The following is a 23,730-nucleotide window of genomic DNA, read 5'->3' as shown; positions in this document are numbered from 1 at the left end:
ATGGATTTCTGCCCTTTAACAGAGAAGGAGAACATGGCCGCTGGCTGTCCTGACAACTTTTAGTTCTTGAGCCTTCAGAGAGCAGCCTGTTCTATCTGTTGGGGGTGGGCTTTGAGAATTTAAAGACCTGCAATGTATGGTATGGAGCTGTTGGACTCTTGTCCATAAAACTCTTCCCCTCTTGAAGCTAGAAACTGATATAGTGGGTGCCCAAGAGATGTAGGTCTGCAGAAAGTTCTTATATTATAAGGAAGATCCAGTGAAGGAAGAAAAAGATCTTTCAAGCTACTGCATTGTGACTCAAGTAGGATCCTGAGCCAGACTCATACTGTGTTAAGACATATACTCTAGTTAGTCCCCTTTTCTTCAAAGGAGAGTGATTTGTCTCTTATGTAGCTGGAAAAATATTTTTCTTTAGAAAGACAAACTCGCTGTCCTTTTCAGAATTAGCCTGAAACCTGTTCTGATGAACATTGTTGGCTCTCAGGAAGCCACGGCTGAGCTTTGGGCTGGTGCACTGCCCATCTTTAATATGCTGTGTGTTTTGCATAATAAAAAATACCCCATGCACTCTTAACTGTGTGCACCTCATCCTCTGTTTGGTTATTTGACAGAGATGATGGCTACAGAAATCCAGAGCCCCTCAGGCAGGCTGTTCTTTGAGGTTTGGGTGGGCTGCTTTAGGAATGGCCCCCCAGCAATGTGCCTCTTCTGTAGGAGGTGCCGCTGCCAGAGAAGTGGTCACTTAGAAGCAGTCCTCACTCCCAAGCCATTTTCTTCCCTGCAGTGCATTTGCAAGATACCCCAATGGAGTGGTCGTGCACTACTTCTGTTCCAAAGAGGTAAACCCAGCTGACACTTGAGCCCAGCATCCTGGGGATCCAGCAGATGGACAGCTTGGCTCTCCCAGAGAGGTGAAGGAGCACCTGGCCTTAGAAATCCTGGCTGCCACCACCACAAGGCTCCCCATTTGGACATTACTGGCTATCTTGTGCCCTGGAACAACTCTGAATTAATTAGACTCATGGTCTGGCATTGCCAGCTTTTTAATGGGAAAAGAGATTAGTTATATCTTATACCATTATGTTGTGAGCAATTCCAGAGAATTCAGTACCTGCTTGGTCAGGAGGATGTGCACCATCTTGCCTTTGCACACCAGTCACCTGAACAAGGAAACTTGTCACAAGTGTTTGTAACCATGGGGTTGTTCATCAAGGGCTTTTCTATTAAGTACATGACTTCACAAGGACCGCTCAGCATGGCTCACTGGAGAGTTCCATGAGAGAACAGCACTCAAGCTTCTGGCCGCATGGACCCGATGGCTCGCGTTCTGTGTAGTGTTTTACGTCTCCATGGTAGCTGTGCCCTGCACCCCTCAGTAGCCGCCCTGTTAGTTTTCAGTCTCCTTTTCTTTCTCACCATTTATCACTTCCCTCACTGCCCTACCCAGGCTTTCTCTCCCACTTCCCTGACTCTGGGAATAACTAATATTTAAGCAAGGTAAGATGAGAAGCAAGGGGAAGTCTCAGTTCTAGGAATACAGTGCTAGTTGATTGTCAGGTATGTTGTAAATAGACCCTCTTTGGCCATACACTCCATGCCTAGATGCCTCGGAGAGCACCATTCTCTGCCTAGGCAAGGCCCTGCATCCCTTGCCTCAGGCCGGGCTGAGTGTGACCGCAGCTCCTGAGGATGGGCCTGCCCTGTCTGGGGTATGCGTGATCCCTAGACACATGTTCCCACAGAGGTGCCTGCTCCGTCTTCGCTCACCAGACACTCAGGCAGGCTGGCTTAGTCTTTGTGCGTGGCGATTTTGTGCTCTGGGCCCTTTCTCTTTTTCCAGCCAGTTTCCATTCACTTGCCTTACAGCCTCCCCTGGCCGTCACTCCCCAGCTTTGTTCAGCAATGGTGTGGTTGGAGAGTTGTGCTGGGATAGCGCAGGAAGGTGGGTCCCGGCAACACGCAGGGGATGAGTGGACCTGGAACTGACAATGGCGTGCTGCCAAGTGTTCCTGAGAGGTGTTTAGGCACAGCAGAGGGGACGCGGGGGGCAAGAACAGCAGGACGCTGGTTTAAAAATAACTCACCGCCAAACCTGTGGAGCAGTGTGGGGGATCCTGCCAGAGGTGCACAGGCTGGAGTTTCAGGCACTGCAGGCTGATGACACACAGGGAGAGTGGCCCTGCCTCCTGTCCTCCCTGGGGTTTTTGCAGACTCGAAGTCTCACTGCACCAGTGTCTTTGATGGTGGTGAGGGTGGGTGATGGTGCCCAGCACCAACAGTTTTAGTGGCCTGTCCTTGACATGCCGTGGTCCTTTGTAAACTATGGCTCCATGCTGTGTGACAGATCAACGTGCTGATGGTAAGTAGACCAGGCTTCCCCAGGCATGCCGTCCATGGGGGCCTGAAGAGACAGTGAGTGCCATTGGCCCCATTCGCAGATGTGGGAGACTCTCCTCAGGCCTGTGAGGCTGGGCAGCCCTTCACCAGAGTTCGGAGGAGCAGTGTGTGGCGCCACGTCCCGACTGGCCATACCCACACAGAAGCATTGCTGCCCGGGGCCTCGTCTGGGCCAGCTTGGACTCTGCTTCCTCCAGGAGCAGCAGGGAAGCTCTGGGCCGCCTCCCTGGATAGCAGGACCTTGCCCTTCCACGTGTGCCCTGCCTTCCTGGCCAGCTGTGCTTGTTATCTTCCATTCTCACAAACTGTGTTTGAAGCAATAGAATAAAGAATGTGTGTTTTCTTTCCTGGTATACATACACGATCCCATGCTCCCAAGCTCCATTCTTCCTTCCCTCAACTCTCTGCCCTCCACAGAGCTATGGAGAAGGCTGGAGATGAAAGCTTTGTAGTGAGGACTGATAAAGATCTCATCACTGCTCCTTATAATAAACCTAATAAAGCAAGAAACCAAGCCTGTCTGGGTCTCTTATTTCCCCCTCCCATGGAGTTTGATGAAAATAACAATGAAAAGATAGTAGTTTAGCAAAGAACTTAGAAGAATAAGCCAATTAGTGACCAAGAAAAAATGAATATAATACTTGCATTACAAATGCCACGTGGTACAGCCAGTGTGGTCATGGCTGATGAGTCAGCAGCACAGATACGGAACACATCCATCGTTACAGAATTCTGCAGGACACACTGGCGTCTGGGAGATCCAAGTGTTTTCCCCCATCATGTAGTAGCACCTGGTGCCTCTTCCTACAGCCCATGATGAAGGAATTGGGATGGAGGGACGCAGAGGTGTTTGGGAAGTGGAGAAGTGTTGGTTCACTTTGGCCAACTCCAAAGAGAAAATGTAGTCCTTGTTGTCTCTGTCACATCTGGCACTAGGGGCAATGACTTTATTGTGCAGTAGGGCCGATGACTTCCAGAAGAGGATGGTACAGCCAGAAAGACACATCAGTCAGGAGCTAGAGCCCCAGCCTGGTTCTGCCCCCAGCTAGCTCTGTGCCCTCTCCTCTTGTATGGATCCGCAGGTCCCCTGCATACATTCACAGCTATCACCAACTGCTGGACTCTCATTTCTTAGAGCCCAGGCCAAGTCTTGGCTTCACAATCCAAATAAAGCAGAAACAGGCCCTTCTTTGGGGCCTGGTCACTGGCAGTCACACATTCCTTTTGTGGGGGGAGTTTCTGGTCTGAACTTGCCCATTCGGTTCATTTTGGAGTTGAATCACATCTTTTTTGGACGTTGTATTTTTCAGTCTGCGACTCTAGGCCTTGGGAAGAGTGGAGATGACTGAATCTTAGTTGAGGGACAGAAATTCTCTCCCTCCCACAGTTCACGGCCCCCGAGATCCTCACTCTTCCTGGAGACTGTGCCTGTCTCAGCCACTTTGATGGTTGTGGTCCACAGAAGAGCGAACATCACATCCATCTGCAGCCTAAGGCCTACGATGGCCAAAGAGAATGCTAAAAAGCCTGTATATCTGGTCGCTGAAGGATAGGTAGACTTGTTTGACCTGTCCTTATTTATAACCCCCTGCCCATATGCCTATCTGTACCTGGACACTGTACACTGACCCAGGAAGCGAGCCTGGGCCGAAGCCACAGGGAGTCATGAGACTGAATTTCTCCAGGATGTGGATGGGCCCGCCTCACCTCTGTCACCTTGGCGTTTCTGGGCCTAGCACAGGTCTGGCACCCACCAGGCTCTTGGTGTTTGGCTTATTAATGAGGGTGGTCAGGAGAGATTAGAAACATCTTTGATGAGTTCATGTCCTTTGTAGGGACATGGATGAAGCTGGAAACCATCATTCTGAGCAAACTATCGCAAGGACAGAAAACCAAACACTGCATGTTCTCACTCATAGGTGGGAATTGAACAATGAGAACACTTAGACACAGGGTGGGGAACATCACACACCGGGGCATGTCGGGGGGCGGGGGGTATGGGGGAGGGATAGCATTAGGAGAAATACCTAATGTAAATGACGAGTTAATGGGTGCAGCCCACCAACATGGCACATGTATACACATGCAACAAACCTGCACATTGTGCACATGTACCGTAGAACTTAAAGTATAATTATAAAATATATATATAGAGAGAAACATCTTTGATCCCAGATGAAACACTGAAGCAGAGATTTCTAGGCTTCAGCTCAAGAGCCGCAGGGAAGGTGGGACTTGAAGGGTGGCTAGTTTCAGGCCTTTTCCACAGCTGGAGGAGACTTTTCCCTGATTTGCACTTGCCAGCTGGTCTCTGGGCCAGCTGTGCCAGCTTCACCTAGAGGTCTTGTTGGAAATAGCTCCGGTGTCTATTTTTCACAAACAGCCCAGTGATAACCAGGGGGCTGGGTTTGGGAACAAGAGTGCTAACCAGAGACCCCAGGAGTCTCTTGGAGAGGGACTGAGCTGCCTCCTGCCTGGGGAAATTAAGCTCCAGTCACTTCCTGGAGCATGTCAAACTCCACCTCCAGCAGGCCATCCAGCCTGAGTCCTCTGCAGAGCAGGCAGCTCCACCCTCCCAACTCAGTGCTGCCTGTCACACCTGAGCCAGCAGTTTGTGCAACCAGAGGAGCGCAGGCAGGGTTCCCTGCTGGGGCCCGGGCTGCCCAGCCATGCTTTGGGCACTCTGGCCAAGGTGGCTGGCAGACAAGATGCTGCCCCTCCTGGGGGCAGTGCTGCTTCAGAAGAGAGAGAAGAGGGGCCCTCTGTGGAGGCACTGGCGGGTAACGTACCTGAGATTACCTGGGAAACTCGGACTGGGGGAGTCCTGGGAGCTGCAGTGCCCTGTGAAGACTGAGACCAGCCCCAGCCCTGGGTTTTGAGTTGGGGTGGGACCTGTTTATTCTAGATGACCTGGCAGAGCTTAAATTAGACCTTGGCTCTTAAAAATAGCTCCCTCCGATTAGGAAATGGAGGGTTAGTTCACTTGACACTTGTCTGGGGTGGGTTGGCTTTCGCCAAGGATGCGCGAGCCTGGCTGTAGAGTCCACGGAGCTGGTGGGGTTGTGAGGGAAGAGTTTCCCTCCCAGTAGGCAGCATGCTGATGTTATCTCTCCTAAGCCCAGCTGCAATCTGCTCGGTGACTCGTCAGACCGGTACCGGCCGGCCGGTGACGCTCGGCTTCCACTCACCTGCTCGCTGCCTCCTAGACGGTCTTTGAGCCTCTGTCAGGGAGCAAGCAAGGGAGGGGGTGTCACAGTTTTCTCTTTTAATATTTAATCTTCTCAAGCACAACATTAGCACAGCTCTCACAGCTGCTCCCAAGCTAGAGTGGGGGTGCGAGGGTCTGAGGGGAGCTGCAGGTGTGTGGTGCGTGACAGCCATCGTTTGTTCAGTGAGTCCGTGCTGGATTTAGATTTGAACCCAGACCTGATGGGTTCCAGGGTCCAGACACATCACGAAGGTGCTGAACTCCCAATGCCTGGGCCCCGCCAAGGTCTCCCTGCTCCCCGGCACAGAGATGTCAGTGACCCTATGCCAGGTTGCTGCTCCATGATGGGACAAGGGGAACAATGGGGCAAGGGACCAGGCTCACACTAGCTGACTGAGTCCCTGGAGTTCTGTTATTGCAGCGGGAAACCTACCCATACTATGACCTCCAGGTGAAGGTGCTGAGGGCCACAAACATCCGGGGCGCAGACCTGCGTGAGTGACCCCATCTCCACCCTTCTCTCTGTCCTTTCCCTGCGGCTTCCTCAGAGCTCAGCTCAGGCTGGCAGAGAGAGAGAGAGAGAGTGTGTGTGTGTGTGTGTAAGAGTATACATGGGTGAGTACAAGTGAGAGTGCATGTGTGTATACGTGTGTGAGTATACGTGTGTAGGCATCGTGCAAGTATGTGTGAGTGCAAGTGTGAGTACATGTGTATACGTGTGTGTGAGTGCGTGTATATGTGGTGTAAACATGTGAGTGTGAGTGTGTGGGAACACGAGTGTGTATATACATGCGTGCAAGTGTGTGTGAGTGTGTGAGTGCAAGTGTGTGACTGTGAGTGTGTATACACATGTAGGAGTGTGTGAGTGGAAGTGTATATATGTGTGAGTGCGAGTGTGTGTGAACGTGAGTGCGTGTGTGTGTATACGTGTGTGTGCGTGTTGTGTATGTGTGTCTGTATACATGACAGTGAGTGCCAGTGTGTGTGACTGAGTACGAGTGTGTGTATACGTGTGTGTGTGCCAGTGTGAGAGTACTACACACGTGTGCGTGCATGAGTGCAAGAGTGTGTGTGTGAGCGTGTGTGTGTGGAGTAGGTGGAGGGACTGGTGCTGACCATGGAGGTGAGGGCAGGCAGGGCTGGAGGGGACAGCTGTGCAGACTCGGCCTCCTCCCTGTGCCTGGGAGTGCCGCCCTGGGTGACAGTGTGAGGCCCGCTGTGGCTACAAGTCAGCACGCGCTCTCAGGGAGCTTTCCATGCCAGTGCCCACACAGGGAGGGGATTTTACTGCCTGAATCAGGCAGTAGCTGGAATTAATGGTCTGTGCTGCCATGGGATCTTTCCAACTGGCTGCCGCAGGATTTCTGTTCAGGTGAATGGGAGGTGTGTGGAATCAAGATGGAGTGAAAGACATCAAGGCTCTCCCTCCATCTCCTCACCCCACCATGCCACGTGGGCGGCTTCCCCTCCCCACTCTGCTCCTTCCCCTTCTGCCCTAGCCTCCCCCAGGAAACCTTTTCAGCAATGAGAGCTTGAGGCCCTGGCCCCTCCCTGTCCTACCTGCAGTGTCCAAAGCTGACTGCTATGTGCAACTGTGGCTGCCCACGGCGTCCCCAAGCCCTGCCCAGACTAGGATAGTGGCCAACTGCAGTGACCCCGAGTGGAATGAGACCTTCCACTACCAGATCCATGGTGCTGTGAAGGTGAGGGCCAGCCAGGGGCCAGGCCGCGGACGGAGGGGAACTCCTCAGGCAGCTACCCTCCTGTCCTACCTCATGCTCGGACCTCCTGCCTGCCCTGTCCCCAGAACGTCCTGGAGCTCACCCTCTATGACAAGGACATCCTGGGCAGCGACCAGCTCTCTCTGCTCCTGTTTGACCTGAGAAGCCTCAAGTGTGGCCAACCTCACAAACACACCTTCCCACTCAACCACCAGGTGAGCCCACCAGTGCTGGCGGAGAGCCCAGCTGGAGGAGGGGAGGCCCAGCACAGGGCCACCAAAGAGGGGGCTCTGGTCAGCACAGGCCAAGCCTCCAAGGCAGACCTTCCTCCACCCCGCAGCCCTGACCCTATAAAGGTTTCCCTCTAATACATCTTCCTTGCATGAAACCAAAATATGAGCTCCTTGAGGGCTGTGTGTTGCCTCAGTCACAGCTGAATTCTCAATGTCTAGAACAGCGCCTGACACATATTTTGGAATAAATGAGGCTCTCCATGGAGATACCACTGCCCCTCCTACGTCCATGACAAGCCACAATGCCAGTCTCCCCTTCTAGCCCCTGGAGCCAAGCAGGGCTGGCAGGCAGGAACAGCTCTGGAGGCTTTTGGAGCCTTGAAAAAATTGGTGCTCCCTCCCCCTCCACGTAGGATTCACAAGAGCTGCAGGTGGAATTTGTTCTGGAGAAGAGGTGAGTTCTCATAGAGCCAACACCCTCAGAGACTCAGAGATTTGAGTCAGGGCAGCTCCTAGGTGCCAGTCACCATGTCCTGCACTGGCCTTGCAGGCCTGGCCTGGAGGCGATGGTCTGGTCTTGACACCCATCTGCATGTTGGACGGCAGGCTCGCCCCACCCCAAACCCTGCTGTGCTCCTCATGCTCTGCCCGCTGCTTCAGTCACATTATGATTGTAGAGGCCATCATGATGGGGCCAGATGTATTCCCCATGTATTCCTCATCCTTTGCAGCCAGGTGCCTGCATCTGAAGTCATCACCAACGGGGTTCTGGTGGTGAGTGGGGAAGGCGAGCTTGGCGCTGTTCTGGGCTGGGGGGCAGTGAGGAACCCGTGACGGGGCCCATCAGGCCCACTTGCCTCTGAAGGACACCCAATCCCTCCTCAGAAGGGAGACATGCTAGGGAGGCACCTCCAGAGGGGACACCCAAGCCCTCCTCGGAGGGGAGACATGCTAGGGAGGCACCTCCAGAGGGGACACCCAAGCCCTCCTCGGAGGGGAGACATGCTAGGGAGGCACCTCCAGAGGGGACACCCAAGCCCTCCTCGGAGGGGAGACATGCTAGGGAGGCACCTCCAGAGGGGAAGGACAAGAAGCTGCCAGGCACTTGGTGGACAGCCCAGGACCCCAGCCTCCTACTCCCACACAGCACGTTACTCACTTGGGCCTCTGGCTGCTGAGACCACCGGAGCAGCCACTGTCATGGCCCCTCAACTCCTCCCCCTTTCCCACCAGCACCCACTTCCTCTGAGTCTGGGGAGAGGGGCTAGGTATGACCTTGGGCTGCTGCAAAAGATTCCTACCCGTGAGGCCCAGGTCCTGGGAGGGCTGTTTCCTAGACCCTGCCCCAGGAAGTCCTCCCTCCCTCCATCCTGGCTGGGGCCATGGCTGTTTCCCGGACCCTGCCCTAGGCACTCCTCCCTCTCTCCATCCTGGCTGGGGCCGTGGGCTGTCTGGCTCCCACAGGCCTCTGCTTTCCTCAGGCTCACCCCTGTCTGAGAATCCAGGGCACGCTCCGGGGAGATGGGACAGCCCCACGGGAAGAGTACGGTGAGTCTGCTCAGCGGCTTTGGGTCTTTTGCCTTCTCTCCTGGGGTTGGAACTACTGATATCAAGGAGGTGGGTCTGGGGCAGGAAGTTCTTAAAGTTTTCATTGCTCAAAGCCGACTAATGATGGGATGGATTGTTCACTGGAGGCAGTGAACAACCTGTCCCTGGAAGTGTTCGAGCAAAGAGGTTGTATCCTCCCAACTATTGCTCTACAACAAACACTCACATGATCTCAGTGGCATACAAGCAGCATTTATTCGGCTCACACAACTGGCGGTCAGCTGGGCTGGGCTTGGCGGGGGTGGCCCAGCCCTGTGCCATGCGTCTCTCCTCTGCCTCCTGTGACATGCCCATTAGCCTGGGCATGTTCTCAAGGCATCAGCAGAGGAAAAAGAGAGCAAGCCCAACTGAGCAAGCGCTTGTTAAGCCTGGTCACAGCCTGGCCACTACCTAACATGTTATTGGCCAAAACAGGGTTGAACTCAAAGCTGCAGGGCAGGGTATATAGTTGGCCTCTTTAGCGGGAGGAGCTGAAGTCACATGGCAGAATGAGAATACAGGGGAAATGAAGAACTGGGGTTGTCAAACCCAGTGCCACAGAGGGCAGCCACCCAGGCAGGGGAGTCCAGATGTGGGATAGCAGCAGTGGCTGTGTGACAGCAAAGGCCCCTTCCAGTGCTGACAGCCTGAGCCTGCAGGATGAGTCCTGCCCAGGGAACCCTGAGCGCTTACTCTGAGGCAGGCCCTGGGCTAAGCATTTTAATGTGTCTTATAATCCTCCTAACAACCCTGTAAAGCAGGCACAATCAGTATCCTCTAATTCATGAGACTGAGGCCCAAAGAAGACACTTGCTCACGGGCACACAGCCAGTAAGTAGTAGAGCCAGGGTCAAACCCAGGTCGGTGACACTCCGCTTCTCTCAACCACGGATTATATGGTTTCTTCTTATGAATAGCACGTCTCCATCTCAGTCCATAGGCCTTGGCATGAATAAAATATCACTTTCCTTATTTTCTTGAATTCCCTCCCCATGCTTGGTCATGTCGAGTCTCCGGGCCTCATCTAGTGCAAGGAGGGGCTGTAGGGCAGGGACTCCTCTGGACCTCTCATCCCTCAGTGTCTGCTGTCCTCGCATACTTTGGGTCTCTGTTGCTTCCATGTTGTGTTAGGGGCTGGGATTCCTGGGAGGCTGTCTGCGGCCCCCTCTGCCCAGATGTCATGTGCAGCCATTTCTCCCTGGCGTCTGGCCTCCTCCCCAGAAAGCTGCTGGGGAGCTTGGCAGGGAGCTCCGGAGCCCACAAGCCCACCCCCTCACTCCTCCCAGCCTGGGCCTCATCTTCCAGTCTGGGCTAGCCCTCCGCCGCTTCTCCAGGATGTGCATCTCTCTGTACCCACGCATCCCATTCTTCCTCCTCCCGCCTCTACAAACCTTCCTCTCCCAATGTTCTACAAACCTTCCTCTCCCAACGTTCTACACTTGGAAACAAAGGCCAGAACTACTTGCAGCCTACTGGTTTTCTCTTGGGCCACAAACCTCCAACACAATGAGTAAAGAGGCTGAAGTGGGGCAAGCGGGAAACCACTGCCTGAAAACTGCTCATTCTTACGATAAACATAGAATCATCTCAAATCATCAGCCCCGCAGGCTCTGGGCAGGGCCCCTCTCCCTCCCCGCTCCCTGCCTTCCCCTCCAGGCATTTGTGTGCTTCCCACCCTTCCCGAGTCCCAGTTCTGACCAGGGCAGGCTAGAGGACCCAAGAGTCCTTCCGGAGGCTTTCTCTATGAGCAGTGCTCAAGAGAGAGCAGGGCGATAGGAGCTGGCATTTCCTAGGGGAAGAGAAGGGAGGGGTTGCTGCTGGGGCGCTGCCAGCATAAGCCGCACAGACACAGACCCACCCCCTCACCTGCACACCCACCTGGGCCCTCTGCTCTCAGGCTCTAGGCAGCTCCAGCTGGCAGTGCCTGGGGCCTACGAGAAGCCACAGCTCTTGCCCCTGCAGCCTCCCACAGAGCCAGGCCTCCCACCCACCTTTACCTTCCACGTGAACCCAGTGCTGAGCTCCAGGCTACACGTGGAGCTGATGGAGCTGCTGGCAGCTGTGCAGGTGAGTGTGCCGCCAGGATGGTCGGTAGATCCAACTCAGCCTAGACCGGCGTTCCAGGGCCACGTTGGGGGAGACTTTTCTTCCCTGCTGGAGAGCTTCTTGGGTGTTTTCTTTTCCACAGAGTGGCCCCAGCGCGGAGCTGGAGGCTCAGACCAGCAAGCTGGGCGAGGGGGGCATCCTGCTCTCCTCTCTGCCCCTAGGCCAGGAGGAACAGTGTTCTGTGGCCCTCGGGGAGGTAAGGCTCTGTCTGGGTGCCAGAGGGACCCCTGCCTGCTCTCTCTGACCACCAAGAGAGGTCTGGAGGAGGGACCAAAGAGGGTGGCTGGATCAGGTCAGTCCAGAGGTCAGTTATGATGTCCACATCGGGCCAGAGATCGCAGGGCCGCAGGGGCTGCAGGTGGGGGAGCCATTTCCCTGGGAGAATCCTGCTCAGAGAACTCGGGGTTGGGGCTGCTGTGTCTTTCAGGGCCAGGAGGTGGCTCTGAGCATGAAGGTGGAAATGAGGTGAGTGGGACTCCAGGCAGAAGGCCTCTTGGGGCTGGGCTCGAAGTGCGGGGACATACCCCAACGTGCTCCATTCTCTTGCCCAAGAAGCTCAGGCCGTGGGGTGGGGATGACACTTTTCCCTCCCTAGTTCTGGTGCTGGTGGGCAGATCCCTTGTACCTGCTCCTGTGAAAGACCTGGGCTGGGCCCAAGGCTCTCCTCCACTGGACAGTCACCCAGAACCCCCCACTGCCACCTCACCCCACTTGAGGCAGCTCCGGGGACCTAGACCTACGCCTTGGCTTTGACCTCTGTGACGGGGAGCAGGAGTTTCTGGACAGGAGGAAGCAGGTCGTGTCCAAGGCCCTGCAGCAAGTGCTGGGATTGAGTGAGGCTCCGGACAGTGGCCAGGTACGGAATGGAGGAGGAGCTGGACCCCAGAGCCTCTAGGACTAAATCAAGCCTCTTCCCTTGAGAGGACCAGCATGGCTAAGAGGGGCCAGAGGAGGTTGGCCTGTTTGCCTGAGCTGTGGGCACCATCGGCAGAGCTAGGACCCCATATGGGACTAGGGCCGAACAGTCCTGGCCAAAGCTGGATGTCTTGGTCTGTGTGGGTTGCCGTAACAGAACCCCACAGACGAGGTGGCTTAAATGACAGAAATGACTTTTCTCTCAGTTCTGGGGGCTGGAAGTCTGAGATGAAGGTGTCATCATCAGGGTTGGTTTCTGCTGGGGCCCCTCTCCTCTTCCTAGTGGAGCTGTCTTGCCGTGTCCTCATGTGGCCCTTCCTCTGTGCATGTGTGCAGAGTGTGCGCCTTGGGGTCTCCTCCTCTTCTAAGGACCCCAGTCCTATCAGTTGAAGGCTCTACCCTTACTCACTTCACCTTTATTACCTCCTTGTAGGCCCTGTTTCCAAATACTGTCACATTGGGGGTTAGGGCTTCAACACAGGAATTTGGAGGGGGACAGTTGAGTCCTTAACGTGATCAAAGGGATGTGGAGGTTGGGGGGTCCCTGGGATCCTCTGGGTATAGAGACAGCCAGCCTGTGGCCGGGAGGCACAGGGGAGGAAAGGCGTGCTGAGAGAGGGACTTACAGGGGATCAGGAATAGGCTGCCGGCTTCCTCCAGGCTGCCTGAGTCCTCAGGAGACGCTGTCACTGTGGCCCAGCGCTGACAAGCCTAGATCGTTCATTGGGGCAATATGTATGCCCTCTCTGCGCTAGGTGTCTGCTCTGTCTCATCCAGCACTCCGAAGCGACAGCGCCTTCTGTGAGCAGTGGCCAGGGAGCATTTTTTCAAGACAGGAGACGAAAAGAGAACAGGGAAAAGAACAAAAATCCAGAGTGGAATGAGCCAAATCTTACTGGGAAAGCTAAGCAACCAAAAGCATGGACTCTGACCCCTCAGGCACCTCCGATCCTGAGACCTTAAAACCTCTGGGCACCTTTGGTGCCTGGGGGCAGGTCTAGGCTCCTTGCTGGCCTTTGTCACTTTAGCTCAGTGGTGCTCAACGGGGGACAATTTAGTTCCTCCCCACCGCACCCCTGGGGACATTTGTCCATGTGTATAGATCGATTTCATTGTTGCTGCTGGGGAAAGGGGAGGTGGAGGGAGGCTGCTGACTTCTACTGGGTAGAGGGGGCCAGAAATGCTGCTAAACATCCTACAACACACAGGACAGTCCCCACAGCAAAGAGCTACCTGGTCAAGAATATCGAGAGTGCCACGGTTGAGAGGAACCTGCTGTAGCTGATTTTGGGGAATCAGATGTACCTTCCAGGTCTATATCTTCCAGGTCGAATGGTTAAGGGCTATCTCTGGAGCCATACTGCTTAGGTGTGAGAGCTCATCACTTAATAACTGTATGATCTTGGGCACATTATTTAACCTTCCCATGCCTCAGTTTCAACATCTGGAAAATGGGGTTCTCTCTTTTTTTTTTTTTTGAGACGGAGTCTTGCTCTGTCGCCCAGGCTGGAGTGCAGTGGCGAAATTTCAGCTCACTGCAAGCTCCGCCTCCCGGGTTCACGCCGTTCTCCTGCCTCAGCCTCCAGATAGCTGGGACTACAGGCAGGTGCCCGCCACCATGCCCGGCTAATTTTTTTGTAGTTTTAGTAGAGACGGGGTTTCACCGTGGTCTCAATCTCCTGACCTCATGATCCGCCCGCCTCGGCCTCCCAAAGTGCTGGGATTACAGGCGTGAGCCACTGTGCCCGGCCGAAAATGGGGTTCTCATTGGGTTGCTGTGAGGATTCAATGAGATAATACGTGTAAGACTCTTAGAATAATGTCCTACTTGTATAGGCAGTAATACGTAAATGACGGTGGTAGTCGGAGTCGTTATCCTTGTTATTATTGTACCCAGGTGCCTGTAGTGGCTGTGTTGGGTTCCGGGGGTGGAACCCGAGCCATGTCTTCTCTGTACGGCAGCCTGGCAGGGTTGCAGGAGCTCGGCCTTCTAGACACTGTGACCTACCTGAGTGGGGTCTCTGGGTCTACCTGGTAAGTGAGGTGGGGGCAGGGCACAGGGTAAAGGAGACCCCACAAAGTGTGGGGTTGTGACCTGGTGATCTTAAGGAGTCCCTGAGGGGCTGGGATCCTGCCTCCAAGGGTGTTAGGAGGGGCAGGAAGAGGCTGAGTCCCAAGCGCCCCTCTGAGTTGGGTTGTTTGCAGGGCAGCAGTGCAAGTGGTGGGGGTGGAGGGCCACTCACAGACTCTGCACCCCTCTCTCCCGTGGCTGTGCTCTCCTGCCCCTGACTCAGGCACACCTCCAATCCCCAGGTGCATCTCCACACTCTACAGGGACCCAGTCTGGTCCCAGGTGGCCTTGCAGGGCCCCATTGAGCGTGCCCAGGTTCACGTCTGCAGCAGTAAGATGGGAGCTTTGTCCACGGAGCGGCTACAGTACTACACTCAGGAACTGGGGGTCCGGGAGCGCAGTGGCCACAGCGTGTCCCTCATCGACCTCTGGGGCCTCCTTGTTGAGTATTTCCTGTACCAGGAGGTGAGAGAAGAGCCAGAAGGAAATACATAGGCTCCTCTCCACTCCTTCCACCCGCCCTTTGCTTCTGCCTCATCCCTCAGGCTAAGATCTGATTTACAAAGCTGCTCCTGAGCTCTCGGCTCCCCTGGGGCCAGGAGTGTGACTCCAGGGTGGGCTGGTACCATTTTGCCTCCCTAGCTCCTAACCCCTGGGGAGGAGGAGCCTGGCCCGCAGCGCTCAGCTCTGGGTGCATATTAGAATCACCGGCATAGCTTTTCAAACACACCCATGCCTTGGCCCCCCTTCCAGAGAGAGTGATTTTAGTTGGTCTCAGGATGTTTTGAAAGTGATTTCAGCCCACACTTGGAAGTGAGGCCCAGCACCACACCCACTTCTCAGCCAATTCCGCCATAACTCACTCCGCCTGGCTGCTCCTGGAACTTCAGACCCAGCTGCAGTTCCAGGCGATAAGATTCGGAGCTGCTCCCCACCACCCCGTGTGTGGAGATCGGTTGTGGGTGGATATCACAAGTGATTTCTCATTTCTAAGTAAATAATACACGTTTTCTAGTAATTTATTTTTTAAAGAAATTGGACTGGCTTTTCAAGGATTCCTTTAACCATGTCACCCTGACTCCCTGGTGTTCTGATACGCTGTTTTGAATAGTAAAGAAGGAGGGAGGGTGTTCCCATAGTCCCTGGAATTGTACAGACCCACAGTGGGCTCCCCTTGGCTGCGGCCTGAAGCCTGTCCCTCAGAGGGCTGTCCTTACAGCACTAGCCTTGGCGACCCAAAGCCTCTCTTGTGGGCACGCCACACCCTGCAGGGTGCCGGCCCCAGGCCACGGGGATGGGGAATGGAACTCCTGAAAGGCCAAGCTGCCTCCCTTCTTTCCTGCCCAGGAGAACCCTGCCAAGCTGTCTGACCAACAGGAGGCGGTCCGCCAGGGTCAGAACCCTTACCCCATTTACACCAGCGTCAACGTCCGCACCAACTTGAGTGGGGAAGATTTTGCAGGTGCCTGGGTGTGGAGACGAAGGAAGGAGGTAGAGGAGGTGGGGAGGAGGAGGTGAGAGGCCAGGGTGATCAGGGTACCCAGAGGAGGTGGTTGCACACAGGCACCTTGGAGCACAGCGGGGCTGCTGCTTCTTCCCGTCATTGTCAAGGCTAAGATTCCTGCTTGGGCACAAGCACCGTGGTGGGAAGCCCCTGGTGACTTTCCCTTCACTCGGGCCCCTAGAGTGGTGCGAGTTCACGCCCTATGAGGTTGGCTTCCCCAAGTACGGGGCTTATGTTCCCACCGAGCTCTTCGGCTCAGAACTCTTTATGGGACGATTGCTGCAGCTCCAGCCTGAACCCCGGATCTGTTACCTGCAAGGTGAGTCAAGGCTGGAGGGCTGGGGACAGGCAGGTGCCGGGGCCAGGCCCTGACATGGGGTGGGGCTCTGCCTGTCTCCTTAGGTATGTGGGGCAGCGCCTTTGCCACCAGCCTGGATGAGATCTTCCTAAAGACCGCCGGCTCGGGCCTCAGCTTCCTGGAGTGGTACAGAGGCAGTGTGAATATCACAGGTGAGGGTAGTGACCCCGAGCCCCTCCCACACCACATTCCAGCAACAGGGCCCTGGCAGAGACAAGAAGAATGAGGGAGGGGACAGAGAAGGACTTGGCTGTCCCACTGGATTCGGGGAAGTCCTGAGGAAATGACTTCTAGCTTAGGGTGTCTAGGTGCCCAGAGGTGTGATCAAGCCACACCTCTGAGTTCTCTGTTCTGGGATCCAATTAGGTCCACTTGGTGCAGGACTACTGGGTATTGGGTTGATACTCTGTCTGCCCCTCTTCAGTGGCTCCTCTTCAGCCTGGTCCTTAAATGGCTCATGGGGGCCCCACGGTGCAGAGCACCCTTCCCGCTTTTCTCCCCTGGATCACTTTTGCTCTGTTCTTCAGTTCAGCTCAGATGTCGTTTTCACAGACATCCCTTTTCCACTCCATCCCTCCAGGATGCCTGAGAATCTTACTACTGTGGTCCCCTAGGACCATGTGCACATCCCTGTCGTCGTCCTTACCCCGGAGCATTGTCATCATTTATTCTCTCTTTATGTGACTTTCCCCCACAAGTAGGCCGTGCACCTGGGAGGGCCAGGGCAGGTCCCGTTCACCTTCGCAGCCCTCATGCCTAGTGCAGTGCTGGGCATAGTAATTGCTCAGTCAGTGTTTAATGGACGAAGTTCTGATTGGAAGCTGTAGACTCAAACTTTATTTTCGGAAGGGTGGAAGATAAATTATTATTTAGTAAATACAATGCTGTAGCCAGTTTTCAAAACATAGAGGATACAAAAGATAAAGTCGTTTCAAAGTGGTTCAATGAAGCATTGGTCAGAGGCTTGGGAGGTGGGGTCAGGGAGGAGGAGGGATGTGGGGAGGGCTCACTGTTGGGGAGGGGCACCCCTGAACTATAAGGACCACTGGGCAAAAGAGGATGCTACTTCTCCCTCTATTTCACTGTCCCACCCCTGTCTAGACGACTGCCAGAAGCCTCAGCTGCACAACCCCTCGAGGCTGCGAACGAGGCTCCTCACCCCGCAGGGGCCCTTCTCCCAGGCTGTGCTGGACATATTCACCTCCCGCTTCACTTCCGCCCAGAGCTTTAACTTCACCCGGGGTCTCTGCTTGCACAAGGACTATGTGGCTGGCAGGGAGTTCGTGGCCTGGAAAGGTGGGTGCTGCCTTGGGTGGGAGATGGGGGGCTTCCCTTCCTGCCTGCGCCTCTGGCTCACTGGAGCCAGTGCTGGCTTTGGGCTGGGGGTTGAGGTGTGGTCTCCTGCTGCCTATGGGCTGATGCAGAGTGACTCTAAATACTGCTGGAAGTTGGAAGGCAGGGCCAAGGGCTTGGGGCAGGAGTCTCCATGGCTGTCAGAGAGAGCTCTACAGAGAGAAGGCAAATGTGAATGCAAATACAGAAGCGGTTGCTAGCAAGAGTAACTGCATTCGTCCCTGTGCGTACACGTTGGTTCCTTGCAGACACACACCCGGACGCCTTCCCCAACCAGCTCACCCCCATGCGGGACTGCCTGTACCTGGTGGACGGAGGCTTTGCCATCAACTCTCCGTTCCCACTGGCTCTGCTGCCTCAGAGAGCAGTGGACCTCATTCTGTCCTTTGACTATTCCTTGGAAGCCCCTTTTGAGGTGAGCTGGGAGGCAGGGATGTGGGGAGCACCTGCAGTGAGTGAACAGAAAGGGTGAGGGAGGAGAGGAGGGGAAAGAAGGCTCTGGTGAGGGGGACTGGCTGGGTGTGTGGGGATTGCCCTTTGTGGACAGCCTGGGTTCTACACTGTGTGTGAGGGGGCTGCCCTCTGAACGCTGTTGGCAGCACAGGTCTCCCAGTTGCAGGGGAATTGCTGAGATTATGGTGGGCGTGGGAAGAGGAGGCCAAAGAGGGTCCCCAGGAATCTTCTAGCCTCATCCGTAGAAGATCCCCCAGTTCTAGACTCTGCCCGTTCATGACAGATTTCCCCACTCCAGCTTGGACCTGAGTCTGCGGCCCCTTTGTTACGATGGTAACAACAGAGCCATGAGGGTCCCCTCTGATGCAGAAGCCCTGCAGCAAGTCCCTCCAACTCTGCTGGGTGGTGGACGGACGCCCCCATTCCCATGTGGGTGCTGGTGGTGCTGCTGGAGCAGCCCTTCCTTCTTTGGTCTCCTCTTTGTCCTGGGTCCAGTGAGAGCCTGGGATTGACTGGGGATTGATGAAGCCTCTTCTGACATGGACCTTCTGTAATTGTCGTGTGTCAACCTTGTGAAACTGACATCAGCTTCTAATAGGGAGCAGAGAGGGGTGAGAGAAGGGAAGACCATGGTGGTTCCTGGAGGACCATGGTGGAATGCTGTTGAGGCAGTGGATGATTGATTGTTGATCATTACTGATTATTGTTAATCTTCACAACACCACTGGATGGGGAGCTTTTTTTTTTTTTAGACGGAGTCTCACTCTGTCACCAGGCTGGAGTGCAGTGGTGCAATCTTGGCTCGCTGCAACCTCTGCCTCCTAGGTTCAAATGATTCTCCTGCCTCAGCCTCCCGAGTAGCTGGGACTATAGGCACACACCACCATGCCCAGCTAATTTTTGTATTTTTAGTAGAGACAGGGTTTCACCATGTTGGCCAGGGTGGTCTTGATCTCTTGACCTCATGATCTGCCAACCTCGGCCTCCCAAAGTGCTGAGATTACAGGCATGAGCCACCATGCCTGGCCGGAAGTTTAAAAATTTTTTATTTTACACATGAGAAACCAGCTCAGAAAGGAGCTGTCACCTGCCTGAAGTCACTCAGCTAGTCAGAAACAGAGCTGGCATTGAAGCCTGGGTGTGTGTGAGTCCAGGGCGGCAGGGAGTGGCCAGGGTGGAGGAAAGGCAGAGTCAGAGGCTTGCTCCTGCTCAGGTCTTGAAGATGACAGAGAAGTACTGCCTGGACCGAGGAATCCCCTTCCCTAGCATCGAGGTGGGCCCTGAGGACATGGAGGAGGCCCGTGAGTGCTATCTGTTTGCCAAGGCTGAGGACCCCCGCTCCCCCATTGTGCTGCACTTCCCTCTTGTTAACCGTACCTTCCGCACACACCTGGCCCCAGGTAAGGGAAGCTCCAGGCCTGGGACTGACCCACAGAGCCCTGGGATGGTGATGGGACGCTGTTCTGAGGGTGGGTTCCCTGGAGAATGTCACTAAGCACGCCTCCTGGTGGGCCTGAGCTGGCCCCTGTGGCCCTCTGCTCCCTGGGTCTCAGCGTTCAGATGGGGCCAGCCCCTCCTGGGGGGTCTGAGAGCTGAGATGTGGCCCAAGCAGGGCCTGCATGGAGCCAGCCAGGTGTCCTGCACAAGGAAGACTTCTGGGCTGTTCCAGCCAGTTCCACAGAGGGCTCCATCCTGGCCTCTCCTCTGCTTCCCCCACCCACAGGTGTGGAGCGACAAACAGCTGAGGAGAAGGCCTTTGGGGACTTTATCATCAACAGGCCAGACACCCCCTATGGCATGATGAACTTCACCTATGAGCCCCAGGACTTTGATCGGCTGGTGGCCCTCAGTCGATACAACGTCCTGAACAATGTGGAGACCTTGAAGTGCGCCCTCCAGCTGGCTCTGGACCGGCACCAGGCTCGGGAGAGGGCAGGGGGCTGACCAAGGCAGGAGGCGGAGGACTGTGACAGAGAGGAGACACACTGCTCATGGTCAGGGCTTGTAGAGGGAGGAGCGATGGGGACTCTGTGCAGGATCTGCTTCCCTTCTCTCCAGGACCTGCCTCGAGGTGCCCCAGGCCCCGGAAAGCTCTTGCAGAATTGCAGCTTGGACTGGGACAGGGCTCTCCTTGTGTGTTTTTGGAGAAGATGGGCAGTAGATGGCTCCAGGGGCTCTTGGGGATGTAGGGCAGAAGAGAACAGCACTCATTTCACAGCGGGGTGTGGAGAGAATCAGGTGAGCCACAGGGCCCACCCCAGACACAGAAGGACCTCAGAGGGCCCAGGTCCTCAGACCCACACAGAACAGGGGCTGAGGGCACCGAGAAGCCAGCTGACCTCCTTACACTGAGATGGAAAGCAGAGATGCATTCATCCACACTTCCTGCAGAGCGGCCCAAGCCCCAACCCCACCTCGAGCTCCTGGATGCACTGCTATCAAGAACAACGAGGGGCTGAGTGGGTGGCCAGCCTATGTCGCTGACTCCATCATCCTAACCCTCCTTCTGCCTTCTGGTCTCCTTGTGCCTCCTCCCAGATCACCCTTCTCTTCCCAGCACCCTAAAGCCTGTGGGGTGACGGCCCATTCTGGCTGCTCCAGGTGGGAGATGTGCGCATGTCTCCCTGCCAGTTACCCAGGCTTCACTCTTCGAGCCTGGACCACAGTCTCTGGTCATGTGTGTAGTGGCCACATCATGCAAATATAGTCTCACCATTCCTAGGAGCTTAATGGGTGTGTCTAGAAGGGGCATCTGTTCATGAGGGGGAGAGGATGTGTGTGTGTGTCTGTATGTGGGGCAGGAGGGTGTGCAAGTTCCTAGAGGTGGGTTACTCCAAGGCACGGGCGGTGCGGAGGGAGTCTCGCCTGGGCTCTTGCCTCTTTCCCAGATGCATCCAACGGGTCTTGGCAAGTTTTGTTTCTCACTCTCCCTCTTCTCCATTTCCCCTGACCCGCCAGGGACTCTCCAAATACCTAGAACCTCTCTAGTGTGGGCAGCCCTCAGATTTGTGAAGAGGAGACCCTGTTCTGGCCAGGCCCTCTCCATCTGGCCACGGCCTCTGCAGCATATGCCTCCAGTGCTGAGCTGCCTAGGAGCCTGCAGCAGCACTTGAGACCTTGTTCCTTCTGCCCCCTGTCCCAGGGGCTCCCTCTTGGCTGCACCCCCTGCTCCATGCTCTCTCACACAGACACGCTGTCAGGAACACCTGTGTTGGGAAGCCTCACCTGTCCTGAGTCTGGAAAGACTAGTTCTGCTTCCAGGTTGGGGAAGGGTGACTGGAGCCCAGCCTGTGTCTTGGCCTGGCCTGGGACCTGCAGCCCTCCAGCTGGCATGAGTTGCGAGGACTGGGGGAGCCAGTTATTTGGGCTGGCATGGGGTGGGGACATCTCAGTTCTCCTCTGCCTCCTCACCACGGCTGCCTGTCACAGGCCACGGCCCCTCCCCTTGGTTCAGCAGTGAGAGGTTTATCTGGGAGTTTATCTGGCTCCTGCTGTGGCCATTGTCATCAACACTGCTGTGCCTGCCGTCATCAATAACTTGTTAGTAAAACCTTCATAGGGTTCACAGCTCAGAACTGCACAGCGTTCACAACTTAGAATCTGTGGTGTTTCTTCAGTGCCCATTAGAGCCTCAGGCTGTCTCTGGCTCCTAGAAAGTCATTCTACCATCTGTTTTGTTCGCTGCTGTATCCGCAGTGCCTAGAGCAGCAGTTGATACACGGTAGGTGCTCAGTAAATATTTGATAAATGAATGGGAACCTACATTCTAAGAGACGGATCATCACCCACCAACCACAAAAAAGCATGCAATGCTTTCATGATTCTTAACCCATGTGGACTTTTTGAAGAGCTGATATAAACCACAGACCCTCTCCCAAGAAAAAGGCATACACACACACATGAAAAGTTGCTTACAACAAGGTTTCTGCTTCAGCTATGTGATCAGCAGCCCCAGGGTTGCAGAGGCCAGTGTCTGTCCCCGCAGGCCAGCAAGGCTTGTGAAGGAGGCAAACGTGGGCTTGTGCAGAGTGGGCGGGGACTTTCTCACACAGAAGTGTAGGCAATGCCACTTGTGCTCAGATAAGGTTTGGGAGGAGACTGGGACAAGATCGACAGCAGGGGGCAGGAGGCTGGGCTAGTGCTGTGGCCCAGATATTGGCCAGAGGTGCAGGGAGGATCTCAGCTGGGGATGGGGAGGCTCCAACAAGACTGAATCTGGGAGCCACGCAGAGCAAGAAGCCAGGGGAGGGGCCGAAGGTAACCCGGCCAGTTTAATGTCTGCTCCTCAGGAGAGATCTGAGTCTTTACCTCATTCCCAACCCTTATCTGAGATGGCTGGAAGTAAGCTTCAGGGTCCTGAAGGTGACAGAGTTGGAGGGATTTGTCCAGAAGAGCAAGCATGATTTCCCTTGAAGCTGGGTAGAAACACAGGAGCAGGGACATCATTCATCAACTTGTCAGAGCTCCTCATGAGGCAAGGGAAGAAAAAGGGGGCCACAAGTGTAGGAGATTGGTCAGAGTGGTGGGAGAAGCTATAGGGAAAGGAACAGGCCTTCTGAAAGGTTGGAAGGCTCTGCATAGCTTTGGAGGAGAATAGCTAAAGACAGCTTGTTCTATAACCCTGAGGCAGAGGGCAAGGAGTAGGTACAAGGGAGTGTGGGGGAATTTATCTTAAACAGGCTTGTTTACTTCTGTTGACCAGGAACTGACCTTTGATCATCTACGGACATGACCTTCCCTGAAAGGGGAACAATAAATGTTAATTACCTCCAGTGTTTGCTCCAGGCTTTTGGCATTGTGCCTGCACTGAATAAAAGCAAGCAGCTCCAGCTTCTCAGGGCTGCACTTTGGCCACTTGAGCTGGGTAGTCCCCTAGCTGCTCTTACACTGCATACCTGTGTCTGAGTACACATTTCATCCACTGCTCAGCCAGGGTCGCTCCTCAGTGAGGAGGTATCTGAGTCCTTACCTCACTTCCAACCCTTGTCTGAGATGGCTGGAAATAAGCTTCAAGGTCCTGAAGGTGACAGAGTTGGAGGGATTTGTCCAGAAGAACAAGCATGGTTTCCCTTGAAGCTGGGTAGAAACACAGGAGCAGGGGCATCATTCATCAACTTGTCAGAGCCCCTCATGAGAGAAAAAGGGGGCCACAAGCCTGTCACATAGGGCTGCACAAGTTGTGCACTGCACAACTTCAGGGGATCTTGTTCACATGAACTGATGATGTGAATTTGTCTCTTGGAGTTGTGTGACCTAGCAGCCCTGGGACCACAACCTCAACTGAGTATGAGGACAGAGGCTGGTTCAAATATCAGGCCCCCTGGTTCCTTCGATGCAGCTCGGCATTCACAAGAATCTCCTGCAGAAAATCAAAAAGCAAGTATCCTTTCCATTCCTTGGATGGTGCAGCACTGGGAGAAGGGCCTCAGGTACTGGCAGGTGGCTGGTGGGCATGGGTAACCCCCGCCTTCTCTGAGCCCAGGCCATGCAGCTAACATTGCTCAGTTGGTGGTGGTAATCAGCTGAGGGTTTAAATGAAATTTCCTTCATTTCAGATGAAACCATTCTTGCAGAGGAGAAAAGCAGGGCACACTGCATACCCTGCAGGAATCTATCTTTCCCTAGCACCTCTGTCCTGTAAAACTCCACAGGGACACCCAACAAACGGGGCAAGGAGTCCTGGAATTTTCTCCATGAAAGACAGGGGTCTGTAGGGGGCTGTCCTGGGAGTCAGGGAGGCTGTTAACCACTAGAGGTCAGGGCTGGGGACTGATTTTTTTTTTCCTATTAGGAAAGCTGAGGCATAGGAAATATTAAGCGG

At 54.8% G+C, this 23,730-nt stretch overlaps 2 protein-coding genes across 7 annotated transcripts in view; both read left to right on the top strand.

Moving 5' to 3' along the window:
• VPS39 (VPS39 subunit of HOPS complex) overlaps window positions 1–2,914 on the top strand; it is a 49,578-nt gene extending 46,664 nt beyond the window's left edge. For all 4 annotated transcript variants that reach the window (XM_004056041.5, XM_055363480.2, XM_055363479.2 and 1 more), the window contains one exon: window positions 788–2,914. In XM_004056041.5, coding sequence (XP_004056089.1) covers window positions 788–863 — 76 coding nt within the window. In that variant the 3' untranslated portion in view covers window positions 864–2,914. The remainder of the gene's footprint in view (window positions 1–787) is intronic.
• Window positions 2,915–4,919: 2,005 nt separating this feature from the next.
• PLA2G4F (phospholipase A2 group IVF) lies at window positions 4,920–22,801 on the top strand. Of its 3 annotated transcripts, none has more exons than XR_008672034.2 (20): window positions 4,920–5,180; window positions 6,030–6,102; window positions 7,175–7,311; window positions 7,416–7,544; window positions 7,976–8,016; window positions 8,294–8,336; window positions 9,044–9,110; window positions 11,047–11,216; window positions 11,338–11,451; window positions 11,683–11,720; window positions 11,976–12,111; window positions 14,068–14,204; window positions 14,484–14,706; window positions 15,589–15,703; window positions 15,927–16,064; window positions 16,148–16,255; window positions 17,205–17,399; window positions 17,705–17,871; window positions 18,208–18,338; window positions 19,123–19,209. XR_008672034.2 is itself a non-coding variant. In XM_004056043.5 (20 exons), exons 1-20 carry the CDS (start codon window positions 5,070–5,072, stop codon window positions 19,851–19,853), a joined length of 2,550 nt encoding a protein of 849 aa, XP_004056091.5. In that variant the 5' UTR covers window positions 4,920–5,069; the 3' UTR covers window positions 19,854–22,801. The 3 variants fall into 3 exon arrangements, 1 of the variants encoding a protein (XP_004056091.5); XR_008672033.2 differs by having other exon boundaries at window positions 18,193–18,338; XM_004056043.5 differs by lacking the exon at window positions 18,208–18,338 and adding an exon at window positions 19,633–22,801 and having other exon boundaries at window positions 19,123–19,309.
• Window positions 22,802–23,730: the final 929 nt, after the last annotated feature.

Source organism: Gorilla gorilla, chromosome 16 (genome assembly GCF_029281585.2).
Source record: "Gorilla gorilla gorilla isolate KB3781 chromosome 16, NHGRI_mGorGor1-v2.1_pri, whole genome shotgun sequence".
Taxonomy (NCBI): domain Eukaryota; kingdom Metazoa; phylum Chordata; class Mammalia; order Primates; family Hominidae; genus Gorilla; species Gorilla gorilla.
This window is presented reverse-complemented; position numbering and strand designations above follow the sequence as displayed.